Raw genomic sequence first — 23,510 nt, forward strand, 5'->3', positions numbered from 1 at the left:
GAATGCATATGATGAGGGATACAAAGTGTCATAATAATAGGTGGTATAGATCAATTTTACCCATAGGTGTTTACCATTCAGAGATCATGCAGATGAATACAGCCCAGATGAGCTGATTAATTGGAGCTTGTCCACCACATGTCTCCTAGTGAACAGCTGTAATATTTGAAAGGGAGATCTATGTCTGCAAATGTTTGGTGGACAAGTAGCCGAGTTGACTCTAATGTCAATATTATAACAAATCTAGATTTGAAGAAAGACTTAATGACAAGCCGTAAAATAAGCAAGGTGTGTGTCTTTACAAGGGGAATAGAGCTACCTTTCTTGCAACAGTTTTAAATACTTTTTATTTATGCAACATTTCCTGCTGTTAGTTAGAGTAAGTGTCATAAGAGGCATGTTATAGACAGGAATTACTCAGATACAGTGTTTTAAGCAACAGTGCAATCTTGTTTTAACTTGTTAATGTATGTATGAATCTGCCTTTTACTCGCACATTTGGTCCGCTTGTCCAGCAGTGTCTACTCTGCTTGTCAGTGGCTCTCAAAGATTCCCAAGCTGTTTTTAACTAGAAATACTAGGGTAAAGCAAAACGTCTGCTTTACCACCATATCACAGGTCCACCCTTGTTGATAAATAAGCATTATGGCAGTTGTTTCTCTACCATTCCTTGATAATAATCTCCTGGGTCCTGAACAGCTATTGATATTTCCCCTCTTTTGTTTTTGTTTGCGATCTTATACTCCAGAGATCACTAGTGTTGTCTCCAACTATTGAAAGCAGTGTCTTTTTCTAGTGCAACTTCTTAGTATTTCCTATAGTTCATCATACTAAAGCTGTAGGAAGAGGGAGATCTATTAGAATTTTATCTCGAAGAAATGGGACCTGGCCACAGCTATACATGCCCTAACGGCATCCAAGCTAGGATATTGCAATGCATTTTACATGGGGCTGCCTTTAAAGACTGTACAGAAATTTTTCTTAATTAAAAGAGACAGAAGCAAGGCTGTTAGCCAGTATGAGTAACAGAGAAAGTATCCTACGAGTGCTTAAAGAAAGCACTGGCTGCCAGTTTGTTTCTGGGCCCAATTGAAAGTGCTGGTTTGGCCTTTAAAGCCCTAAAATACCTTGGCCCATGATTACTGAAGGACTGCCTGGCCTTATATGAGTTTGCCTGACAATTAAGATCTCCTCAGGAGGCTCTGCTTACTGTGCCTCCATCTTCTGAGGTGCGGTGAATGGCAATGTGGAGCAGGGCCTTTTCTGTTCTGGCACTTTGCCTGGAATTCCCTAACTTTGACCATTTGTTGAGCACCGACACATATGGCATTTATTCTCTGTGGCTTTAAATTGTACTGGTTTTAGCCTTTGTGGCAGACTGAGTCATTTTTTATTTCAGTGTGTTTTATCTCTGTTAAACTCGTGTGTGATTTTAAGGTGCTTATTTTATAATATGTTGTTCACTGCCTTGGGAATTTCTTGTCTGAGAGGTGAGGTCAAAATGTATGAGATAGAATGGCAACTCCAATGTGTGTGTGTGTGTATATATATATATTATTTTTTTTTTAATCAGAAGGAGATCTCATGGATTGTGAAGGAAAATCAGATACAAGCCCTGAAAGGGAACCTGCAGAAGACGATCCTAAAGGGGCTGAAGGATCTGAGGCGATCAAAAAGAGAAAAAGAAAGCCTTACAGACCTGGTAAAGTACATGCTCCAAATGTTCGCATATTCATTAGGCTTATATTTATTGACTATATGTAAATAATCTTTTAACTTAGAAACTAGTTTGGTGAGGTATTGTTGAGAAATATCCCGTTTGTTGTATACTGCAGCTTCCTCTAATCGAGTTAAGATTTCATCTACTGTCTGATGTATATACATACGTACAAGAAGTGTATAACAAAGATGCCAAAGAGCAGGAAACTTACTTTTATCATGCAGTGAAATAGTAATGTTCAATTTAAGTTTGCAGTTTGATGGTTAAACCTGATACGATTTTGGCCTGCCATTTTCATATATATTTATTGCAAAAGAATGCTTCCACTATATAATATTGAAGTGTTTGTGTGTGGGGTGGGGTGGGATTATCTTCCAAGATCATCCTTTTGATGATGCCATTTTATTTTTATTAAAGCAAATATTTTTACCATGGCAGTTAAGAGAGCTTTCTTTTCTGCTGTCAGAGCATCTGCAAAGTCTCATGAAGCAGAACTATTTCAGATGGCAAACAACCCAATAAATCTGGACAGTCTTCATCTGGAAGAGGAGTTAGTCTCAGCACATCTTGGGGACCACTAGTTTTGACAATACAGCTAGAGTTCAAAGGACAGAATGTATATTTTATTTTCCAACTGATACATTCTACTGATGCAGAGGGAATAGCTGGATGGATACAAGCCACTAGTCCAGGCTACTAAAAGCCTACTGGTGGAATCTATATCTGGTTGGCCGGAGTAATGGGTACCCAGTCTCTACAAATCTATTTAGTTCCCTATGCTCTCCTAGGGATCCCAGTCTGAATATAATCTGGAAGCAGTGTAATACTTGGTAAAAATTACGGCTGGATCTTGGTGACTAGTGTTCAAGTGGTATTGGAATGGAGTCTTAATATTAGCAGAGAAACATTCCAGAAGCAGGAAATCTATGGGCACTGGAGGCAGGAAGCTGAAAAGACACCTGAGACAAAGGGCTCTGTGCTCCATCTGCACCTTCCTATGACTAGGAAGCAGGCTTGGACAGCACTTCTCAGCTTTCTCTGCCCAATTCTTGATCTTATTTTACCTTTCTCTCTTTTCCTTCCTGTTTTTTCTTCCTTTCCTCTTTCTTTATAGACAGGAGGATAATGATGTACTTGTCTCATTGAAGCACGGAGAATATTCTCTAAGTGGCGGGGGGAACCCACTGCAGTGCAGCTTTGATTCCTGTACTCCAAGAAGGTGATATTGAGCAGAGGGTCACCTTGTCACTCCACACTATAGCATGTTCTGCTCCACTCACTTCTTCATCCAGAACTAGCCTGGATAGTAGCAAGGCAGGGCGCAGCAATCTTCCCCCATTGGTGCATCTTCCCACCTGCAGCTATGGCTATGAATCCATAGAATATAGAATTAGGCTATGTTTTGTGCAGTAAAACATCCTAACAGTCCTTTTTCAATTACCAGTATCCAGAGTTGTGTTGAATCTGAAGATTCTTCCTTTAAACAGGAACATATCCCTGCTCATTCCTGGGAAAGATCCCATGGCCAGGATCTCAGCCCCATTTTATGTTGCTTCTGAGACTGGTATCTAATGTGTTTCAAAAGGGAGACAGATGGAATAGATTATTTACTTTGCAATATGTTGTTACTTATCTGCATCTCCAGATTACCAAATCCTTGGGTCCTTTCCTGTGAGGATAGCTGATGCCTTCCCTAATTCATCCCTCCAACAAATTGCCTTTCTAGCCTATTTTGAACAGGTTCCATCTGGAAGGGACATTCCCTGAGGGAGCCCAAATCACTAACAAGCTCTCAAATAGGCTGTATTTTTCCACAAGTACAAACTCTGAGCTTCTGATTATACCTGAAATGTATGCTCCTGTAGCTGCACTTTCCTGTTCAGCAGCAGTTCAGATATGTTGTGATGAATCAACCCCTAGAAAGAAGTTCAGTGCTTCAGCAGCAGACATAAAATCTTTAACAGCTCCCTCCCTCCATCTTTGCCAGCAGTTTTCCTCTGTGTTGGCTTCCCGAAGAAGCTGTCAGTGGTCTCAAGAAGCTGTCCATTCAGTGTTTTGTGGTGGATGTGTCATTAGACACCCTTACAGTTTTTCACACAATCTGCTGTCTCCACAGTCTGGCTCAGAGGTCTGGTGGTGGACCAAAACCCCAAAAACAACCTGGCTACCACTGCATTTGCTAAGGATAAGATATTAGTGGAGTCTAAATATAAAGGATTTCCCCTTCATAACTTGAGATGATATTAAACCTCCTGCCTTTCATCCTACAGACCAATTTTGCATTCCCAGAAAAACTGTATTTCCGCCAGTAGTTCACTGCACAAAAGTCCAAGCCGATACCCTAACAACTGTTCAAGCAACTGAACTATCTTGTGTGATGGCAAGTGGCATGTTGAAAGAAGAAGGCTTGGTCCAGAGTTTCTTTCAGAGGTGGAGGACCTCAACGTGCTCATTGAGTGCTGGATGCCATCAGTCAGGGTTACTCAAATCAGTTTTCTCATTTTTACAAGGACAAGTTCCTGGGTATCCCCCATTTCAAAGAGCCTGCCAAACACCAGTGCTCTGAATTAATTCAACAACTTCTAGAGACAGATGCCTGTGAGGAGGTCCTTCAGCTAGAGAGATTGTTAAAGGTGTTCTCCATCATCTTTACCTTTGGGAAGAAGACTGGGAATGGTGGCCATCTTAGATTTAAAACACTTCACCTGTTACCTGGCAAAGACATCTAATCACATGGAAACAGTCAAATCCATTTGGCATACAGTCTTTATCAGCCTTATAAAGGCATACTCCCATATTGTGATTCCTCTATGGCATAGGTGTTATCTCCACTTTGGTTACAATAGTCACCACTATCTGTATTGGGAACTTTCTTTTGGTCTGACTTCAACCCTGAGGGTTTCCTCTGAAATCCAGAGATCCAGTGGTATCTCACCTTTGTCTCCAAAATGTAAGTGGGTGGAACAGCTCCATCCACATCCAGGGCATTGTTTCCCCATGTGATATCTCATTGTCATCATTCAAGCCTTTCAAACTTTTTATGTCAGACATTGTCCTGAGAGACCTGTCCTGGAAAATTATTACTGTGGTATCAGCTGGAGGTTTCAAAGTAGGTACTCTTTTTATGTATGTTGCATGATGGGAATTTTGTTTCTTCTATAAGGACCAGGTCTATACATGGTTTCAAAATCAGTTTGGCTGCCCTTGGGGCTTCAGCTTTTGTAAGTCCCATTTCTAGCACATCTCTCTGCTCATGATTTACCTGTTCAGGAGCAAAAAGGATCAGGAATAAAGGGATATTTCATCCCACTGTTTCAGATTCCATCTGGTTTAGGTTTCTAGGTAGGTACCATGTTCTTTCTGTTGTGATCTGTATTCTTTTAGCTTTCTTGTTTGAAGTTCTCTCTTCTCAGTGTTCGTTGTTTAGACTGGGAGGGGGGAGTCCTCTCCCTGAGGTAAGGTCGCTGTCAGCTTCCTATCTCTGTTGTCCCAAAGAAGTTCATAGTTTTGGAATGTCCTTCTGCTCCTGGTCAGAAAAGAGATTCACCTGATAAGACAAAATATCTCCTTTAGTTGGGTTTTTAGATATGTGTTCAACAAATTGTTACCTGCCCTGAACCTTTTGAGGAGGTGTGCAGGATACACTTTCAATAAATATATAACAGAATACTAAATTATCTACAGGCTTCATACTTCTTTTAAAAAGAAGAAACAATAAAATATTGAAGTTGATTGCCTATCTAGTTATTTCCCAAATTCAACAGATGCTGATGCCTTTTTAAAGGAATTACTACTATAATTAATGTTAAACTACAGTAGAAGAAAAAAACGTGCCATCCCATGTACAACCAAATGGGGTGAAACTATCATATCTGTGTAATTTACAGTCTCTAGTCATTTGAGATTGTCCTGCAAAGCTTTATTCCTGTGTGAAAGAATAAGGGTAACTTTTCCAGAACCAAACCCTTAGGATCATTCATGCTTTAGAACAGGAGGTACATGCTACAAATTCAGCCAATACCTACTTCTACCCTATAGTATGTGAGGAACTGATGCATAATTTTTTATCATGTACATTTCAGAAACATACATCTGGGCCACTCACAGTTTCTCACAGTGTAAAAAGGTCACATGACTACCTTGCATATTAGGAAGTAAAAGCAGGTGCTCACTAAATGTATACTGTACATCCTTTCACTTCAACACTTAAAAGTGGCCCTTAAGAGTTTTTGTGTGTATGAATGACAGTATATACAAAATGTCTAAATCCCAGTATGTTTCTTTTAATTCAAACAACTGTAAGCTGTATAATGTGTGTATTTTTACAGGTATTGGCGGATTTATGGTACGCCAGCGGAGTCGTACAGGACAGGGAAAAACAAAAAGATCTCTCTCCAGGAAGGATTCTTCTGGCTCTGTATCTGAGCAGATACCTTGTAGAGATGAAAGTGGGTACTAATTAAGTGTATCTACCGCTTAATTTAATGCAACAATCAAACTCACATTTATCTGTCATGATCACAGCATGTACTCCAATATAGGAGCATTATATTATTAAGGTTTATTGTAAAGTAATTTTACTGAAATATTTTCCCCACATTTATATTTTCAGCATTGGCCGTAGTTCATAAAGAGTCATTCCTGAAGCATTGTTTGAAGATTTGTACTTACAAAGTCGCATGACCTGGTTTTGAGAGTTCATACAGTTATTTCACTTCCACAGTTTTATAAGCACAAGTTAGGCTAGAAGAGACTATGTACTGTGTTCTGTTTCTGCTTTCTTCCAGTGGTCTAATTGTCTGAGTTAAGTTCATATCATTCCATATCTTTGTTTCCTGCCTTTTGTTGTATAATATTTGTATAAGGTACATTTTTTCAGCACAGGGGCCATATGACTATATACATGTATAGCACTTTGTAAAGTGGAGGCCCATGGGGCTTGTGGCCCAGAAAGGTCAGAATGACAAGTGCTTCTGGATTACACTCTTGATCTTGCTAATCGAGCTTTTAACAGCCCAGTGCCTTTCTGGAATTGTTAAGCAGCAGGATGCTTTTTATTACTAGTGGATTCCCAGATTTTTATTAAGTCCCCAGTTCCCATCGTGAGTAACCAAATCCGTCCTTGTATCCTGGAGCTCAGGGCTCTTGCTTGCTGTCATACCCATCTCATCTTGTTCCTGCTATGATTCACATTGTCTCAATTTAAACTCAAAATTACCTGTAACAAGGTGGTTACAGGTAATTCAGTGGAGTTAAGAGAGATCCTACAAAGGGGTATCTTGCAACTTTTCGAATATTGTAGGAAAAGCTAGTTTCTATCTGCTAATTAGCGTAATCTGGTTAAACATTTCCCATACATAATATGTCGTTCAGTCGTGTCCGACTCTTCGTGACCCCATGGACCATAGCACGCCAGGCCTTCCTGTCCTGCGCTCTCTCCCGGAGCGTGCTCAAGTTCATATTCATTGCACATAATATGTACACAGACCAAATCTGCTGTTTTCAGCTGTATTATCTTCATCAAGAATTAGGGCCTGCTAAGCTGAACTCGAATGCAATTTTTGGGTGCTGCTATAACTGATAAAACTAATGTAAAAGCTAATAAAATACTAATAAAATCTGACTTTATGAAAGCCTTAGTAATGTAACTTTGTTTAAAATTGGACACTACAGAGGAGATGTGATACTGTGATTGTATTCATTGTGTTGATTTAGATGATGCTTGCCTGTTCCTTGATATAAAGTTGTTAATTAAAAATAGGAATTCCCCTTAGTCTGCTAGAAAAATTCCTTTGCCAGTGTTTTTCTTATTGTAGTTGGTAACATGTGGGTCCTGTATCTTATGCCCTGTGGATATTTCCTTAACACCTGAGAAGGTGCTAAGTACATTCAGGTGTCGTTTCAATAGTTGAATAGCACTTCTCACACTTTATCAACTGCTTGACAAAAGACAAATAACCTAGCTAAACAAAATGTGATCATACAATGAGAATTAATGAGGCCCCAAAACACCTAAATGAAGTGTCCATATAAGGAGTTTAATTCACTAACAAGTTTTATTTGTTTAATAGTAGCATCTGTCACTGATGAGACAATAAGGCTTTGTTACTGAATATTGCAATATAGATATATATATATGCAATATAGGGAATTTCTTTCCTGCTCAAGACAAAAAAATAAAAATAAAATCTTGCTTGAATGCACACAGTTCCTCTGATTAAGGCCAGTATTTGTAAATGTAAGAAAACAGTTTTGTAGTCTTAATTTAATAGTTTAAAATGGAGAGGAAGATGAGGGTAATGTAAGCTGCCTTGGGTTCCTTGCAAGAGGAAAAAAGGCGGGATATAAATGCAATAAATAAATAAATAAATAAATTCTCATCTCTGGGGACTTTAAGAAGACATCACCTATCTTTCACCAAATTGCTCCATCTCTGCAGTTTTCGATTTTCTTAACTTTTACAGTCTTGCTGTTTTAAGTGAGGAAAAGAACATATGCTAAACAATAAACTGAACAGTCCCTTTCAGAGGAAAGCAGCACCTCAAGTGTAGGCCAGAGTAGAATAGGATGGTAATATAGTTGTACATGTTTGGTATTTCTAGGTTGGAGTGAACAGCTACCAGATACACCAGCTGATGAAACAACTATTTCTGAAAATACAGAAAAAATTAAAAAACGTTACAGGAAAAAGAAAAACAAGCTTGAAGAAACCTTCCCAGCATACTTGCAGGTACTTCCATTGCGTTGCATAGTATGCTGCTTAAAATTAGCGTTTGCATGTGCCGAATAAACTGTTAGTAGTTTAAGACATAAACACTTATTTTCTAATATATAATTTGTTACCACACTAAGTTTTTTCATAAAGAGAGATAACTTTAACTCCTCTAGCAATTAAGCATTAAAACACAAATTATGCATTTCCATCTAACTTCCTAATTCTTTTGCTTTGCAGAAAAATCAGTAAAATATCAACATGTAACCCAAATGTCTATATTAATGTATTCCATAAATATAGATACCTTCTGTTGAAAACAGTTTGCCCTTGTTAAGAGGAACAAACTTTGTGGACAGGTTCTTATAAACAGAGGCTAGTTTATTAGCAGAGGAGCAATAAGGATATTTAACTTTTTCCTGTATATTATTTAAATAAAACTAAGTGAATGGAATGAAGTTTGCAGAAGGAAACTTACCCCCCTCCTCCTCCCTCCTGCATCTGCCTTGGCACCTGCAAAACCTCTCTGGGGAATGAGTGGGGCTCCTGAACGGTGTGTGCGTGCGTGTGTGTGTGTGTGTGTGTGTGCGTGCGTGCGCACGCGCATGTGCTCGGACAGTGGGGTATCGACCAAAATTGGAAACTTTCCTTCCATTCACTTACAATCCAAGTCTTCAAATCAGAAATACAGTTCAATAAATTACCTCTATATATATTTTATATATAAAATTTAGTCTTTTAATGATTGAGTTTAATTTTTATGTGTTCTACATCAAGTGAAGAGCAGAAAACTGATGAAAATCCATTCTGCATGCTAACAAATCAGTATTTGGCTTCATATTTCTATACTCAGATATGAGGAGTTCTGCAGACGATGAAGGAATTTTAATAAAAAATGGAAAATGTTTCTTCTTAAATGCAGGAAGCCTTCTTTGGAAAAGATCTTCTAGATACCAGTAGGCAAAGTAAACCAAGTTTAGATAATTTATGCGAAGAAAGCCTTAACATGTCATGCAAAGCAAATCTGAGCACAAACTTCTTAGATCCATCTTCAGATCCTCTTCTTAGCTCAACTTCAACTCCAGCTCCATCAAAATCTGGAATCCAAGGTACACAACTTGGAAATATTTTTGTGCCCTTTGGTAAATGAGGGTGGGCTTGGAGAGGAAAGTTTTTTGGGAGCAAGAATTTCGGAGGGGCTGGTAGCCTGCAGAAGGCCGTGGGAAAGAGGAGCATCTTGGTTATGATGCTTTAGTGTAAGATATCAATTTTCTGTAGGTACCTCTGATGACCCATTAGCTGCCCTTGTGCTGAACACTGATGATGACATTCTTGGAATTCTTTCTGAAGATTTAGTGAAATCTGGGGATCATCCAGGTATATGCTATTTAAGTTCTTGTTGGCTTTGTGAATTTTGTCGTGATTTATCAATTCGTCCTGCATCATGTTCACAGTTATATGCAACTAGTTATTTATATATGTCTTATGTCGTAAGTAATCTTCATCTAGCAAAGGACTCCTATCTCTTGCTTTGATCAATACATCTGCCCTTTATTTTACTTTTCACTTTGCTTTATTGATATGGAGATAACTTGTACACATCCTATTGGTGTCTGTCATATCAATGTACTATTTCAGCATGGAGCTGTATGTACTTTGGTTTATGTTCTTTCTTGCTTTCTTCACTCTTTTTTTCCTTCTTGTTATAATCATCCATTTTATCTGATTTGGATCCTGTAGGTCTTGATTTATGCACTTTCCAGGTTGAGAACTCATCCTCCCCTTTTGGTAAGGAAATAAACAGTGGGTGATCTGTGATTAGAAGTAGTCACCTTTCCTAGTGGTTTCAGCGGGGAAACAATTGCATGTGAAATGTCATGTCTGCTCCACCATGTCACTAAAATGCTTTCATTTTTCACTGTGTGTGCGGAGTCTGGAGCAATGTTAGATGCCTGCTTGTGCAGTGCACCTAACAAAGTTTGAGAATTTTATTTTAAAATGTTGTGAATAACTATGTCCTGGATTTGTGTGTGTGTCTGTGTGCATTTCACAGTACAAAGTAATTTATTTCCTCCCTTCGGCACTGTTTAAGAATGCAGTATAAAATATTACATGTCTCTTACCACAGTGATAGAAGTTGGGTTTTAAAACTTTGTTGTAATATGAAAGCATGAATTAAAGGTTAACATCAGTTTTTCATTTGGCCCTGGATGGTCATTGCAACTGTAGGTTACAAAGCTAAACATAAAAAACAAAGGCAGACTGTTATATAAAAGAAAGAGAGAGAGAAAGAGAGAGAGAGAGAGAGAGAGAGAGAGAAAGCAAGCAAGCAAGCAAGCAAGCAAGCTATTACCTTTTTAAGTTGTCTGCAATTTCTATAATGGCTTCAACATTATAGTTTCAGTTTTGATGACAAAGTGTGCTACTTTTGATGTAGACCTAATACATTTGTATGAAGAATCCCTAGAATTCTATCATTTTCAGTCTGGAAATTCTAAAATTAACTCAGCTTCCTAGTTAAAACCCTCTGCAGAGAGGCAGGATCCTCTACAATCAGCATGCCTAATACTTATATCACCAGTCAAGAGTGTACCTCAAAAAGAGAGCTCCTGCCAAACCAGTTGAATAAAATTCACTCAATTTGGCTTAAGCGTACTATGTGTTACTTGGGAAAGTGCAATTCCCCAGTGTTCACTAGCCAGTCCAACACAAAGGAAGTATTTAATTCTAACCCTTGCCAGTATGAAGTGCTAGCATAGTTGAGTCTTGCATAGTTATCAGTCAAAGCGAGGAACTGAGTACACAGTCACTGGTAAGAACAGTCTGAAGTTAGAGCATGGATAGGCAATGTGGTGCCCACGGGCATCAGTGGAGACACGTTTCTTCGTGGCCGCCCTACCCCCTCCACTCTGCCACCCCCACTTAAAAAAAAAAAAATTACACATTTTCTGATCAGCAGCTGGGATTGCTGTGAAATAGGTTTTTGTTGGTGCCGAAAACTGTGGGTTCAAATGAGTTGTTTAGTGTGTTGGGGCTCAGATCCCACCTCTGCCTTGTATTCAGCCTTTGGGGCAGTTTACTTGTCCTTTGCCACATCTCCCATGGCAGCCATTTTGTGCTAGTGTCCAGGACAGTATCTCCAATTGCCAAATGTGCCCACAGCCCCAAAAGGTTGCCTACTCCTGAGTTAGAGAACAGATGAGGTACTGAAGTTTCTAAGCTAGGAAAAGCAATCTGGAGAGGATTGCAAACAGACAGTGGGGGAAGAATGAGAAGGAAGGGCTGCACCTGAATATGTGCAATCAGCTATCATTGTAATCAGAAGCAGCCTCAAACTCCAGGAAGTTTTGGCCAGTAGTTACTAGGAAATGGCTTGTTGTACAAACGTGCTACTACAGAACTTATAGGAGAAAAGGCCAGAGTGTCAGTTTTTGCTGAACAGTGAATGTGCATTCCCAGAGCCAAAGGTTGAAGAGATATAAGGATATATGTCTCCTTAACACCAAAGGATTACTCCTCAGGCAGAAGGATGCTTCCCACTCTCTTGTCTCTCTTCAGCAAATGTTCTTCATCACTAGAAAAAGTAGTAAAAAACTCAGTGTCTTATGGGAGAGGGGGCTTTTTTTAATTTAAAATTATTTTTAGGCATCCTTCAAGGGTAGAACCCTCTCAAGGCAGTCGGTGTACATGATAAAAATCATGCAAAGTGGATACAATAAAAATCACTAACTGCAAATTCAGTACAAGTCCATAAAAACAAGATTTCCAATAGTGGTAAATAAAAACACAAATTACTAATAAAACCAACAACCCCAGATGCTTCAGGAAGGCCAGCAAAAACAGGTGGGTCTTCAGAGCTTTCTGAAGACCTTCAAAGAAGGGGCCTGAAAACCCCCGATGGAAGCTGATTCTAGAGGTGTGGGGCCACCATTCCTGACCCTAACAGGCTCTTTGAGTCATCAGATTAAAGTGCATTCCTGTATATGTCTACTCAGAAGTAAAGCCCCATTGACTTCAGTGGGACTAACTCCCAGGTAAGTGTGTATAGGATTGTAGCATAAAACACCTTATCAAACATCTAGATCAGTTTTAAAGTTAATAAACTTCCTTTCTCTTGTAAGTACTCTGGAGATAGTTTCACAGTGCCTATAACATAGCTTCTATTTGCTGCTGATTTTTTAATGCTTTTTTTTCTTTGCAAAACCCCTCCTCTAATATGATATATGCTGAATTTTACAGTCATTTTGTTGTCGCTTAGGTCTCGAAATCTGAGGAAAGGTGTATGGCTCAAGGTCATCTTCAGTGCGGTTTGGATAACCTCATGCAGAAAAACTCTTTCTTAAACTGACCAAATGAGAATACATGCTATTAAGTTTAGCTGATGCATTATAGAAAAATGTGCTTCAAATTATTTTTCTAAGCATTTTGTTAAACTAGAAGCCTTAACTTATTCATGTCTTTTTAGTTAAAATCATACTGTTCCTTCCTTCAGCTGTGCTAGATATTGGACCCATCTCTGATGATCCCTCTTCTCTGCCTCTGCAAAGCGTCAGTCAGAGTTCACGGCCATTGAGTGAAGAACAATTAGATGGAATTTTGAGCCCTGAGCTGGACAAGATGGTCACAGATGGTAAATGTTAATCTAGCATCTTTGTCTTCTAAAGAAACCTATTATTTTAGAAGATTGCAACCCATATGCATTTTTAGATGTGCTTTGTATTTGCAGTTATTGAAGTTAATTTCTTGCACTTGATAGAAGTATAATTAATTATGATTACTAATGTTTATGTTGCTGTTTATGTTTGTGTTTGTCCAGGTGCAATTCTTGGTAAATTGTACAAGATTCCAGGTATGTTCCTTGCTTTTTAATATCCTTTTATGAAGCTTACTATATGCAACCATATCTATAGACTCACATGCAGTATTTTACAGAGCTGGGAGGAAAGGATGTTGAAGATCTGTTTACTGCTGTACTGAGTCCTGCAACTACTCAGTCAACTCCTTTGCCACAACCCCCACCACCTCCACCACCACAGTTAATGCACTTGCACAATCAAGGTTTGTTCTTTTTTATTTTAGGATTTTTCATGAAAAATAAAACAGTATGGCCATTGATAGTGATCCAGGCATAGTTCCTTTGTCACCTGACCTCATGAGAAATTAAGAAGTTACAGTAACTTCTATCATTCATTTTTATCATTCTTATATTTTTTTTATTAATAAAATGTTATATCCCAGGAAGGGTAGATGTGTCTCTTTCACAGATATTTCATGTGTCCTTTTGGGAAGAGTTGACATTTATAATGTCTCTATTTGCTTAGGAGATGGAGGGCAGCATGTTTTATAGTGAGTGGGTCTGTCAGTGAGTGGCTAATCTGCTCTGATAGCAGAGGGAGTCACAGGCCCTCTGGCTACCACTGGCTAAGTGCAGGGGTGGGAAATGCTAGCTTACAGGCTAAGCACAATGTGTGGCACTCTCATATCCAGCTTGAGGCCTCTCCTCCTCAGCCCCACCTCCTTTCATCTGCTGTGAAGTGAGTCTTTGAGGAACTCTCCATTGTGGGTGCCTTCCATGCTGGCTGCAGAGGGAGATGAATGAGTTGGGAAGTGAGGCCATTCACTCTTCTTCCACACTGACCAGGGAGGAAGAGAAGCCACTTCCTCGCCATCCAGCTTGGAAGCAGAGTGAGCTGCTGGATCTGTTCTGTCTCCTCCTATTCCAGCTCACTCTGTTCTGTATATGGGAGGCGGGGAGGTTGACAGGTCTGTATGTAGACTGTGGTTGATGGATGAATGGATGTGGAGATATGAGGTTTGTAAGAAAGAGAATTAATCTGGGTTGGTTCTCGCCCCGTCTGCCTGCCACTGGCATGCAGCCCGTGAAAGATTATACCTAAGGGAATGCAGCCTTCAGCAGAAAAAAATTCCCTAGCCCTGGCTTAGCTATTATGATGTTACAAAGGTGGTGGATGATCTTAGAATGTGAATTCTAATATCAGTTAGCACATTTGATTACATGTAAAGTATAAAACTGTTGCCAAAATGCCATTAGCACTTGAATGACACATTCTTGGTGCAAATTGTTGACAGTTTCAGAGCCTTTTTCTGAACAGAGAAGGTGATACTACTTATGTATATAATATTGCACAGCAATTTTTTCTCTTTCCAAATGCCCAGTCATGATGTTAGGTCACAATGCACATCTCCTGGGCTAATGAATATGGTTATAAATTAGAAATAAGGACTGAACCATTTAAGGTATGACATCCTTTTCTAGTAGGGAAATTATTCCAGGATAATACATTACCCTAGGGCAGTTTTCATTTCAAAGCTAGAAGGGTGGTACTTGATGTGTCTCAAGTGGCCTGTTGAGGTCAGGAAGAAATTTTCTTCCCTTTAGATTCTGGGTTTTCCCCATTTCCATTGTGATTTCAGAGATGGCTACATCTAGAAAGACATGATAACAGATGGGGAGAGCAAGAGGTAAAGTTTCTTTTGAGGGAAGCTCAACATATAAACTTTGCTTTCATGGTTTAAGGCCTAACTGATCTCACTGCCTTTTGAAGGATTTTTTTCCCCTTAGCTGAATTGTTTGAGACTTTGTGGGTTTCATGCCTTTCCATGTCATGTTGCCCATTGCTCGCTCATCCCATTTTGTGGTGAACGGAAGATCTTTTCTCAGTGCAGAGAACTACGTTCACTTCCAGCACTACAGTTCTATGATGCATTATGGGTGTCAGAAATTATAGGTCTCTGCTGTACTTTTATATCTTAGCATTCACTAGTTATCTCTGTGTGTAGAAAGTGGACAGCTGAGACACTAAGATATAGAAAGACTAAAAAAAACCCTCTTTAACAGTAGGAGAATGAGGTAGGTTACTATACCATAATCCACAAAGAGATTCTTTTGGGCAGCAGGGGAGGATTTTGGTTCAGGGTGTGTGTGTGATTTTCATTCCTTTATTAAATTACCTCACTCAGAATAGTCACGATATGCATAAATATCAATGTCACAGTGGCTTTTATGTTTCTTCTTCAGAAACTATATAACTATACTGTAAGACTGCAAAACAGCATAATAATTAAAGGCAAAATTATTTAAGCTTAGTGAGGCCCTGAATGTTTTCTTACAATGTCTTCAGAAATAGAATTGAAATTGTGTATGTTTGATACTGTGGTGTATGCAGATAAAGTCCCTAAATGTGAAATATTTCACATTTAGTCTAGAACTGTGAAATAGTGAACCAGAGTTTTACTGACCTAAACACTTTACAGAGACAGTGATTATATTTTAAAATATGCTTTCCTGCCATAGAGTATTAGAAGTTGGCCATGGGTTAGTAACCACTGTTCAGTTTTGTATTTTCACCTTTAAAGGGGAGAATGCATTTTCAAGAGTTCCGCTTATGAATGGCCTGATTGGACCAAACCCCCATCTCCCTCATACGCCTTTGGTTCCTGGAGGTGGATTAGGCACTTTTTCTACTATATCACAGCCACCGTACACAGACACTAGGTGAGTCAAATGTGAGAAATCTGATATTTACCAAACTTCAGCACAGCTAGAATGATATTAAATCAGCATGTTGTTAATTTGTTGAGCTTTTTGCTTTCTCCTCCACCCAGATTGTAGAACAACCAAAACCATTAGCAATTTTGAGGTGATTGTTTTAATGTATTTGAACGATATAATCCTGTACATGGAAACGAATGCACCTATTTTGTTTTGCTTTGTCAGAGATAAAAACACAGCTTTTAATGCAGTGATGAATGATCCCACCAATGCTTGGGTTCCATCTGCTGCCTCACTGGAAGGTGAAGGTGATACCATGTCTAATGCACAGAGAAGCACTCTGAAATGGGAGAAAGAGGAAGCACTTGGTGAAATGGCAACTGTAGCACCTGTTTTATACACAAATATCAATTTTCCAAATCTAAAAGAGGAATTCCCAGGTATGTTTTAAATTTTAGTATTAAACCCAGCTTTATATATGTTGGGCACCAGTTTTATTTCATAGAATCCAGACTTTCCTAACTCTGAAGGAGATAATATTTCATAAATAGTAAATACTGTTTACAGATACCTTTACTGATAGTCCTCAACCTTGTAAAATAAAAAAACCTTTCTCCTTTTTCTCCACATTCCAAGACTGGGCTACAAGAGTGAAGCAGATTGCTAAACTGTGGAGAAAAGCAAGCTCACAGGAAAGAGCTCCATATGTGGTAATATTTTTTGTTAAAAGAGAAAATATGTTTTATCTCTGGCTTCCATTGATTGGTCTAAAATTATTTTAAGTTTTAAAACTGCTCAAAAGCACAAAGCTTCTACAAAGTGCATTTTAAACTTGGATTCTGGTTAGTCCCTTGAGTACATTTCTTGTCTGGTTTCAGAAATATACTTTTTGGCCATTCATAACAGAATAGATTTACCTACTTTTTTGTCACTGCTCTTTTCCAACTGTAAACACCAGTATGGAATTTAAATACCAGACCTTTGAAAAGCATCCATTATGAATAGATCATCTGGCGAAGTAATATCAAGGGGTTGGATCTGGGATCTGCCTTCTGTTAGAGGAAGGTCCGTCTGCCCAATCTGGGGGGACCTCCCTTCTCCACACCTCAGCTCACCCCATTCAGCAGGGTCACCTGACTCTCTGTTGTATTTTCAGGGGACTGGAGGGGCTGCCATGGGAAGGAGGGGGTAGGGAAGTCTACTTCTACCAGTGCAGATGGTCCAGCATATATCTCGATCCAACCCAAAAACATCAGTGAGAAATAAGTGCTTGGAGCTGCTTTTAAATGATTAAAAGCCCCATTATTGCCTACAAGGCTTAACTGAATCATTGTCCATATTTCTTGATTTCCATTTGTTCTTTTCAGTGCTTATGTGGCTCAGCTTGATTTGGGATATTGCCCTTTTTTCAGACATTGTATGAACTGGTGGATCTGTTCTCAGTACAAAACACAGGCTAGGGCTCCTGTTCCTGTAGTATTTCAATGTTGTTGTTTTGCTAATGACATCTTTTGGTCCTCTATATGAATTGGCATAAATATGTCCACACCATATTATATGTCTAGGGAGATTAGTAGTACCCAGGTAGTAGGGGTGACCTAATTTCTTTATTTAATACATGAAATTAAATCAAGCCAAACCACATAAATAATGCATGTTTGGGTTTTGTGGGGGTAATAATCAAAGGCATTGCTTACGTTTATCAATAAAAAAGAAGACAAGTTATGTGTGTGTCTGTGATCTTTTTTGCAGCAAAAAGCCAGAGATAATAGAGCTGCCTTGCGTATCAACAAAGTGCAGATGTCTAATGATTCCATGAAAAGGCAGCAACAACAGGATAGCATTGATCCAAGCTCTCGTATCGACACTGAACTCTTTAAGGACCCATTAAAGCAGAGGGAATCAGAGCATGAGCAAGAGTGGAAATTTAGACAGGTGTGTTTCATTTGGTCATTGCTTTCCCCTTGTGTCTAGTACAGCTGCAGAAAGAGAAGTCCTCAGTTAAAATTGGTTGCCAGGAAATGCAGTAGAGGTTTATCATACACCCTGTACATGCTCTGTGTACATCAGGTATAGGCAACCTAAGGAGTAATGTCTACATAATCCTTCACTATTATTGAGAATTCTCACTTCCATGTCAGCTTTAAAAAAATACTAAAATTTACAAGCATGAATCCCATACTGTAAATGCTTGAAGGACTCAAACCCAGTTCATATTTCAGTCTCTCAGTGAGGCACCACACATACAGAAGGAGATACTCCAGTCTGTAGAGGCAATTAGAACATTGGTAGCCAATGTAGACTCAAGGAGGATTCTGTACACCTGGTGTCTTATTAAGATGTAAGTGTGCGAGCCATCTTGATTTTTTTAAAGTAGTGAATTCAAACGTAGTGACAATATTCAAATGCAGTTGGATGTATTTTTGTGTGTGTTGCATGCCCTGCAAGCTCATGTGCCAAGAACAGCCTTACATGAGTGACATAGAAAACTCAGTATGGAAGCTTAAAAAATAAAGTTTGGGAGCTTCTGGTGCAGGTAGTACTTCCACCTTGGGTGGAACTCCCAATATAGCTATGTAGCACTTTTGTATCTATCTGTCTATCACCTATCTATCTATGTATCCATATCTAAACAGATTCCAGAGTAGTGAACAATAAGATATAAAGAAGAATAAAGCACCATTTAAAAAACAACAACAGAATACCAATGAAAACCATGACTGGTCAATCAAGAAAGGCTGCTTGAAACAAACATGTCTTCAGCAGGCACTGAAAATGACATGATGTTGGCCAGAGGCAGGGAGTTCCACAGAAAGGGAGCCACCACATTGAAGGCTCCACTCTGGGTGGACTCCAATTGGGCCGTAGGTCCATGTGGAACCACCAGGAGCATCCCATCTAATGACCTCAGTGACCAGGCAGGTTGATAAGGGAGAAGGTGCTCTGTCAAGAATCCTGGTCCCAAGTTACCTAGGGCTCTATACACTATTAGCAAAACCTTAAGCCCTTCCCAGTAGCAAAGAGGCAGACAGTGCAGTTCGCTCAGCAAAGAAGTTGCATGTTGAAAAGGCACAGCTCCTGAAAACAGCTGAGCTGCTACATTCTGCAGTAGCTCCAGCTTCTGGACAGCCTTAAGGCCAGCCCCACATACAGCGCATTGCAGTAATCCAATCTTGAGGTTACTAGCATTTGTACCACTTTATGGACACTGTCTTGCTTTTTCGCATTTAAGTATTATCTTCTGACATGCAGAGAAATCTGGCAACAAGCATAAATTTCAATTATAGGAGTCATCAGACCCTGTACCATAGATATATTAGTTTTTAAAATATTTTTAATTGTGCCTAAGAGTTTAATATCTTGACTTTGTTTAATTTCCTCATGGTTGTTATGCAACCTTTTTCTTCCTTTCCTAAAACAGCAAATGCGTCAGAAAAGTAAACAGCAAGCTAAAATTGAAGCAACCCAGAAGCTTGAACAAGTGAAGAATGAGCAGCAGCAGCAGCAGCAACAATTGCAACAACAACTTGGGTCACAGCAGCTTTTGAATCAGTCAGGTTCAGACACACCTAGTAGCGGGATGCCGAGTCCTTTAACCCCTCAGACTGGCAATGGAAGTATGTCTCCTGCACAACAGACCTCATATGCAAAACAGCTGCCTAGTACTCCTACTTCTACTCCTTCTGATGTGTTCCTAAAGCCACAGGCCCCACCTCCACCTGCGACACCAAATAGAGTGCCTGTTCCAGATGCACACTGTCAGGCTCCATCACAACAGATTTTTCCTCTTTGCTCCTCTACTAGACCGCCTTCTCCTGTTGATCCATATGCAAAAATGGTGGGAACTCCCAGGCCGCCACCTGTTAACCAAAATCCAAACTTTATTAGAAGAAATTCTGTTACATCAGTAGATACCTGTCCACCCCCATCACCCATATCCAGGCCAGCTCAGAAATCCGAATCAACAGGAAGTCGACCATCACCAGTCCGAGATTCATGTTCTTTGTCTCCAGTCAGCAATGACCCATATGCAAAACCTCCAGATACGCCCAGACCTATAATGGGAACAGAACAGTTCTCCAAACCTTTAGGGGTATCAAGATCATCTCTAATTGTAGAACCAGGGAAAGCACCTTTAACAGTGGCAAACAGTGACCCATTTGCTAAGCCACCTCTTAGATCAGATGCATTTCAAAGACCCCGGGTGTCTCCTGCTGACTTGTATGCACGGCCACCATTAACCCCCACTCCTGTCACTGAGGGAAATTCCGGTCCATTTAAAACCCCAATGCGCCCAACTCAGTCCCCACAAGATCCTTACGCAAAAATGCCACAAACTCCAAGACGCGTAGCTGCAGATCCCTATGAACGACCTGTTTTGACACCAAGGCCTGTGGATAGCTTTTCACACAATCCAGCTAATGACCCATACAGTCAGTCTCCTCTAACTCCTCACGCAGCAATAAAAGAGGCTTTTGCCCATACACAAAGAGTAGCGCGAAACCAGAGTGATTCTTTTTCTCAGTCTGGAACTATTTCAAGGGCAACTGCTCAGGATCCATATGCCCAGCCACCCGGTACTCCTCGGCCAGTCACAGACCCTTATGCCCAGCCGCCAGGTACTCCTCGGCCTTCCACTGTTGACCCATATATGCATCAGCCACCCACACCAAGGCCTGCACAGACAGCAGACTTATTTGCTCAGGTTTCAGCTAATCAAAGGCATTCTGATCCATATGCTCAGCCTCCAGGTACACCAAGGCCAGTAGGTAATGATCCATACACTCAACCACCAGCAACTCCAAGGCCTGGAATTTCAGAAACTTACAGTAGACCAGCTCTAAATCGGGATCCTTATCTGCAGGCATCACAGAACAGGACTTTATCTGGGACTTTTGTAAGGCCATCAGATCCATGTTCTCAGCCTCCAAAGCTATCGGGACCTGCTGTGGCAGATTCTTTTAGCCATGCTCCAACAGCCCTACCTTGTGACCCTTACGACCAGCCTCCTATGACTCCAAGACTTCAGCCAGAAAGTTTTGGAACTCCTCAGCATCCCCATGATGTTGCAGAGCAGCCAAGATCTGGATCCGAGGGGAGCTTTAATGCATCTGTAAATTCTTCCATGAGCGTGCAAGGAAAACAATTTCCACAAACCACTCAAGTTCCTGGCCCAGCACCAACTTCAGGAGCAACAAATACACAGAACACAATGTCTCAGGCAGACGCAGAAAAACTAAGACAGGTGAGCTTAATATTGTTGGATAATGTGCTGATAAACTATGAGATTTGTTAGTTGAAGGAATCTATCGATAACTTTTAGAATCACTGCTTGTGCTGACTCAAATCATATTTGTTATTCAGTGTTATAAGTTGTATGCATATTGTACACTATCACAATCTCACTGTCCTGCTACCAGTATCCTGTACTTAACTGGATTGGTTATATGGAGTTTCTCTGAGAGCTGGTGCAAACAGAAGCAAGGACCTCCATTAACTACAGTTAAGACGGGGGTGAGCTGTGGAATCATATGTTTCTTTCTCCTCTTCCCCCTTCAATTCCTCCCTCCCTCTGTAAACACGATAAAGGAATACTTCAGCATCTATCTTATCATGGTTCTTTAGGAGGCCACTTTTAACAAAATCTTCCATAGATGCCAGGATTGTAATAACTTTCTGTCAGTGGTCAATATCCCTTTCTTGGACAAGGTGCCAGGGTGGCTGGTGCTTGTACAACTCCAAGCTGTCCTGGATGAGACCAATTGTCTAAATCAGGGGTAGGCAACCTTTTTGGGCCATGGGCACCTTCAGCAATTTGAGAAACTGTCCTGGGCACCACCACAAAATAGGTGCCATGGGAGACATGGCAAAGGACAAGTAACTGAGTACAAGATTTGAGTACAAGGCAGTGGTGGGGTCTCAGACCCAACACAATAAACAACTCCTGTGAACCCACAGATTTCCACACCAACAGAAGCCTATTTCACAGCAGTCCCAGCTGCTATTAAGAAAATGTGTTAATTTTTAAAAAGTGGGAGGAGTATGGCTCCTTGGTGTGTGCCAGGAAAGGTATCTGGGGTGCATTGGTGCCCATGGGCACCACATTGCCTACCCCTGTGCTAGATACATTTCACTCTGGTTTCAGCCCTGGTTTTGGCACATACATTCTCTTGGTCACACTGGTAGTTGACCAATCCTGGGAGAAGGACAGTGGGAGTGTAACCCTGGTTATTCTTCTGATCCTTTCAGCAGCCGTCAATACTATCAGCTATGGGATCCTTCTGGATAGGCTGTCAGAGTTGGGCATTGAGGGCACTGTACTTCAATGGTTCCACTCTTAAGTGGGGGGCTGATTCCAAAAGGTAGTTCCAGAAAACTGCTGCTTAGCTCCGTGGCAGGTTCCATCCTGTCCCCTATGCTTTTTGATGTCTACATAAAGCCACTGAGATGAGGTCATCTGCAGATTTGGAGTGAGGTGACATCAGTATGCTGATGACATCTAGCTCTTCTTCTCATTTTACGTCTGACTCAGATGAGGCTGTGCAAGTGCTGAACTGGTGTCTGGAAGTGGTACTGGATGAGGTTCAGTAAACGGAAGCTCATGCCTGACAAGACAGAGGTACTATGGACAGGTGTTTCATCTGTTCAGGAAAGTGGTGTTCAGCTTGTTCTAGACAGGATTGCATTCCCCCTAAAGGAGTAGGTATGTAACATAGGGTACTTTTAGTTTAGGGTGGTGTACCAGCTACAACCTCTCCTGGACAGAGATCGCTTGGCCTGATTAGATTACTATAATATCTTTATGTGGGGCTGCCTCTGAAAACTGCTTAGAAACTTCATTTCAAACTATAGCGCAGGATTGCTAACTGGGATTGGAAACATATCTTGCCAGTGCTTCAACCAGCCCTACTTGCTTCCATTCCATTCTCAAGCATAATTTGAAGTTTGTGTTTGCATATACGGCCACAGGTCCGGGGCCAGGTACCGAAAGGAATTTTTTTCTCCAGTATCAATCCTGTGTGCTGAGGTCCTCTTCAGAAGCCCTCCTCCTAGTTTCTTCCACTGAGGTGAGGTGGATGGCAACCAGGAGAGGGCCTTGGTCTTTGGAATCACCTCCTGAGAGAGTGTCAGGAGCACCCTAGCTGCCTCTTGCAGTCCCCTCCAATAGCCAACTCAGGACACAGACGACGAGGATTCTTTCCAAGACTTTATTCCTTTATGACTCTTTCAGATACTAATCACTAGCGACTAAGCAAGGAACAGCACTGGGGAAAAATAGCAGAGTAGCCTAAGCTCCAGGTAAGGCAGTTGGTCCCCGTTTGAAGGGGAACCATGGGAGGACTCTGAACTTATGGGCTATGGAGAGATCCTCTCTCTTTCCCTTGGGTCCTTGGGACGCGACTGCTGTTTGAGCGCCAAACGAGCAGCGCGCCTCCTTTTGGCGCCCTCCATCTGTCATTGCTCCCTGCGTCTGCACCGAGCGTCCAGCAAGCCCCCCTCCAGCACTCTCTCACTGCCAGGGTCACTATCTATCCCAGGAATGCTGGCAGGAGGAATCTCTGCTG

The 23,510-nt window shown here is 40.6% G+C and overlaps 1 protein-coding gene across 22 annotated transcripts in view; it reads left to right on the top strand.

Annotated features, from left to right (window-relative positions):
- The window catches only part of KMT2C (lysine methyltransferase 2C), a 255,472-nt gene that overhangs the window by 176,894 nt on the left and 55,068 nt on the right, over positions 1 to 23,510 (top strand). For 17 of the 22 annotated variants that reach the window (XM_084859346.1, XM_084859347.1, XM_084859339.1 and 14 more), the window contains 14 exons: positions 1,574 to 1,702; positions 6,049 to 6,168; positions 8,323 to 8,450; positions 9,355 to 9,541; positions 9,711 to 9,809; positions 10,173 to 10,220; positions 12,925 to 13,062; positions 13,249 to 13,281; positions 13,365 to 13,490; positions 15,810 to 15,948; positions 16,171 to 16,385; positions 16,582 to 16,655; positions 17,698 to 17,880; positions 19,367 to 21,190. In XM_084859346.1, the coding sequence (XP_084715472.1) occupies positions 1,574 to 1,702; positions 6,049 to 6,168; positions 8,323 to 8,450; positions 9,355 to 9,541; positions 9,711 to 9,809; positions 10,173 to 10,220; positions 12,925 to 13,062; positions 13,249 to 13,281; positions 13,365 to 13,490; positions 15,810 to 15,948; positions 16,171 to 16,385; positions 16,582 to 16,655; positions 17,698 to 17,880; positions 19,367 to 21,190 (3,443 nt within the window). The remainder of the gene's footprint in view (positions 1 to 1,573; positions 1,703 to 6,048; positions 6,169 to 8,322; positions 8,451 to 9,354; positions 9,542 to 9,710; positions 9,810 to 10,172; positions 10,221 to 12,924; positions 13,063 to 13,248; positions 13,282 to 13,364; positions 13,491 to 15,809; positions 15,949 to 16,170; positions 16,386 to 16,581; positions 16,656 to 17,697; positions 17,881 to 19,366; positions 21,191 to 23,510) is intronic. The other 5 variants (XM_084859349.1, XM_084859342.1, XM_084859361.1 and 2 more) reach the window with 2 other exon arrangements.

The sequence above is a fragment of the Heloderma suspectum genome, chromosome 5 (assembly GCF_057233095.1).
Source record: "Heloderma suspectum isolate Gila_16-S chromosome 5, 16-S_ref, whole genome shotgun sequence".
NCBI classification, from domain to species: domain Eukaryota; kingdom Metazoa; phylum Chordata; class Lepidosauria; order Squamata; family Helodermatidae; genus Heloderma; species Heloderma suspectum.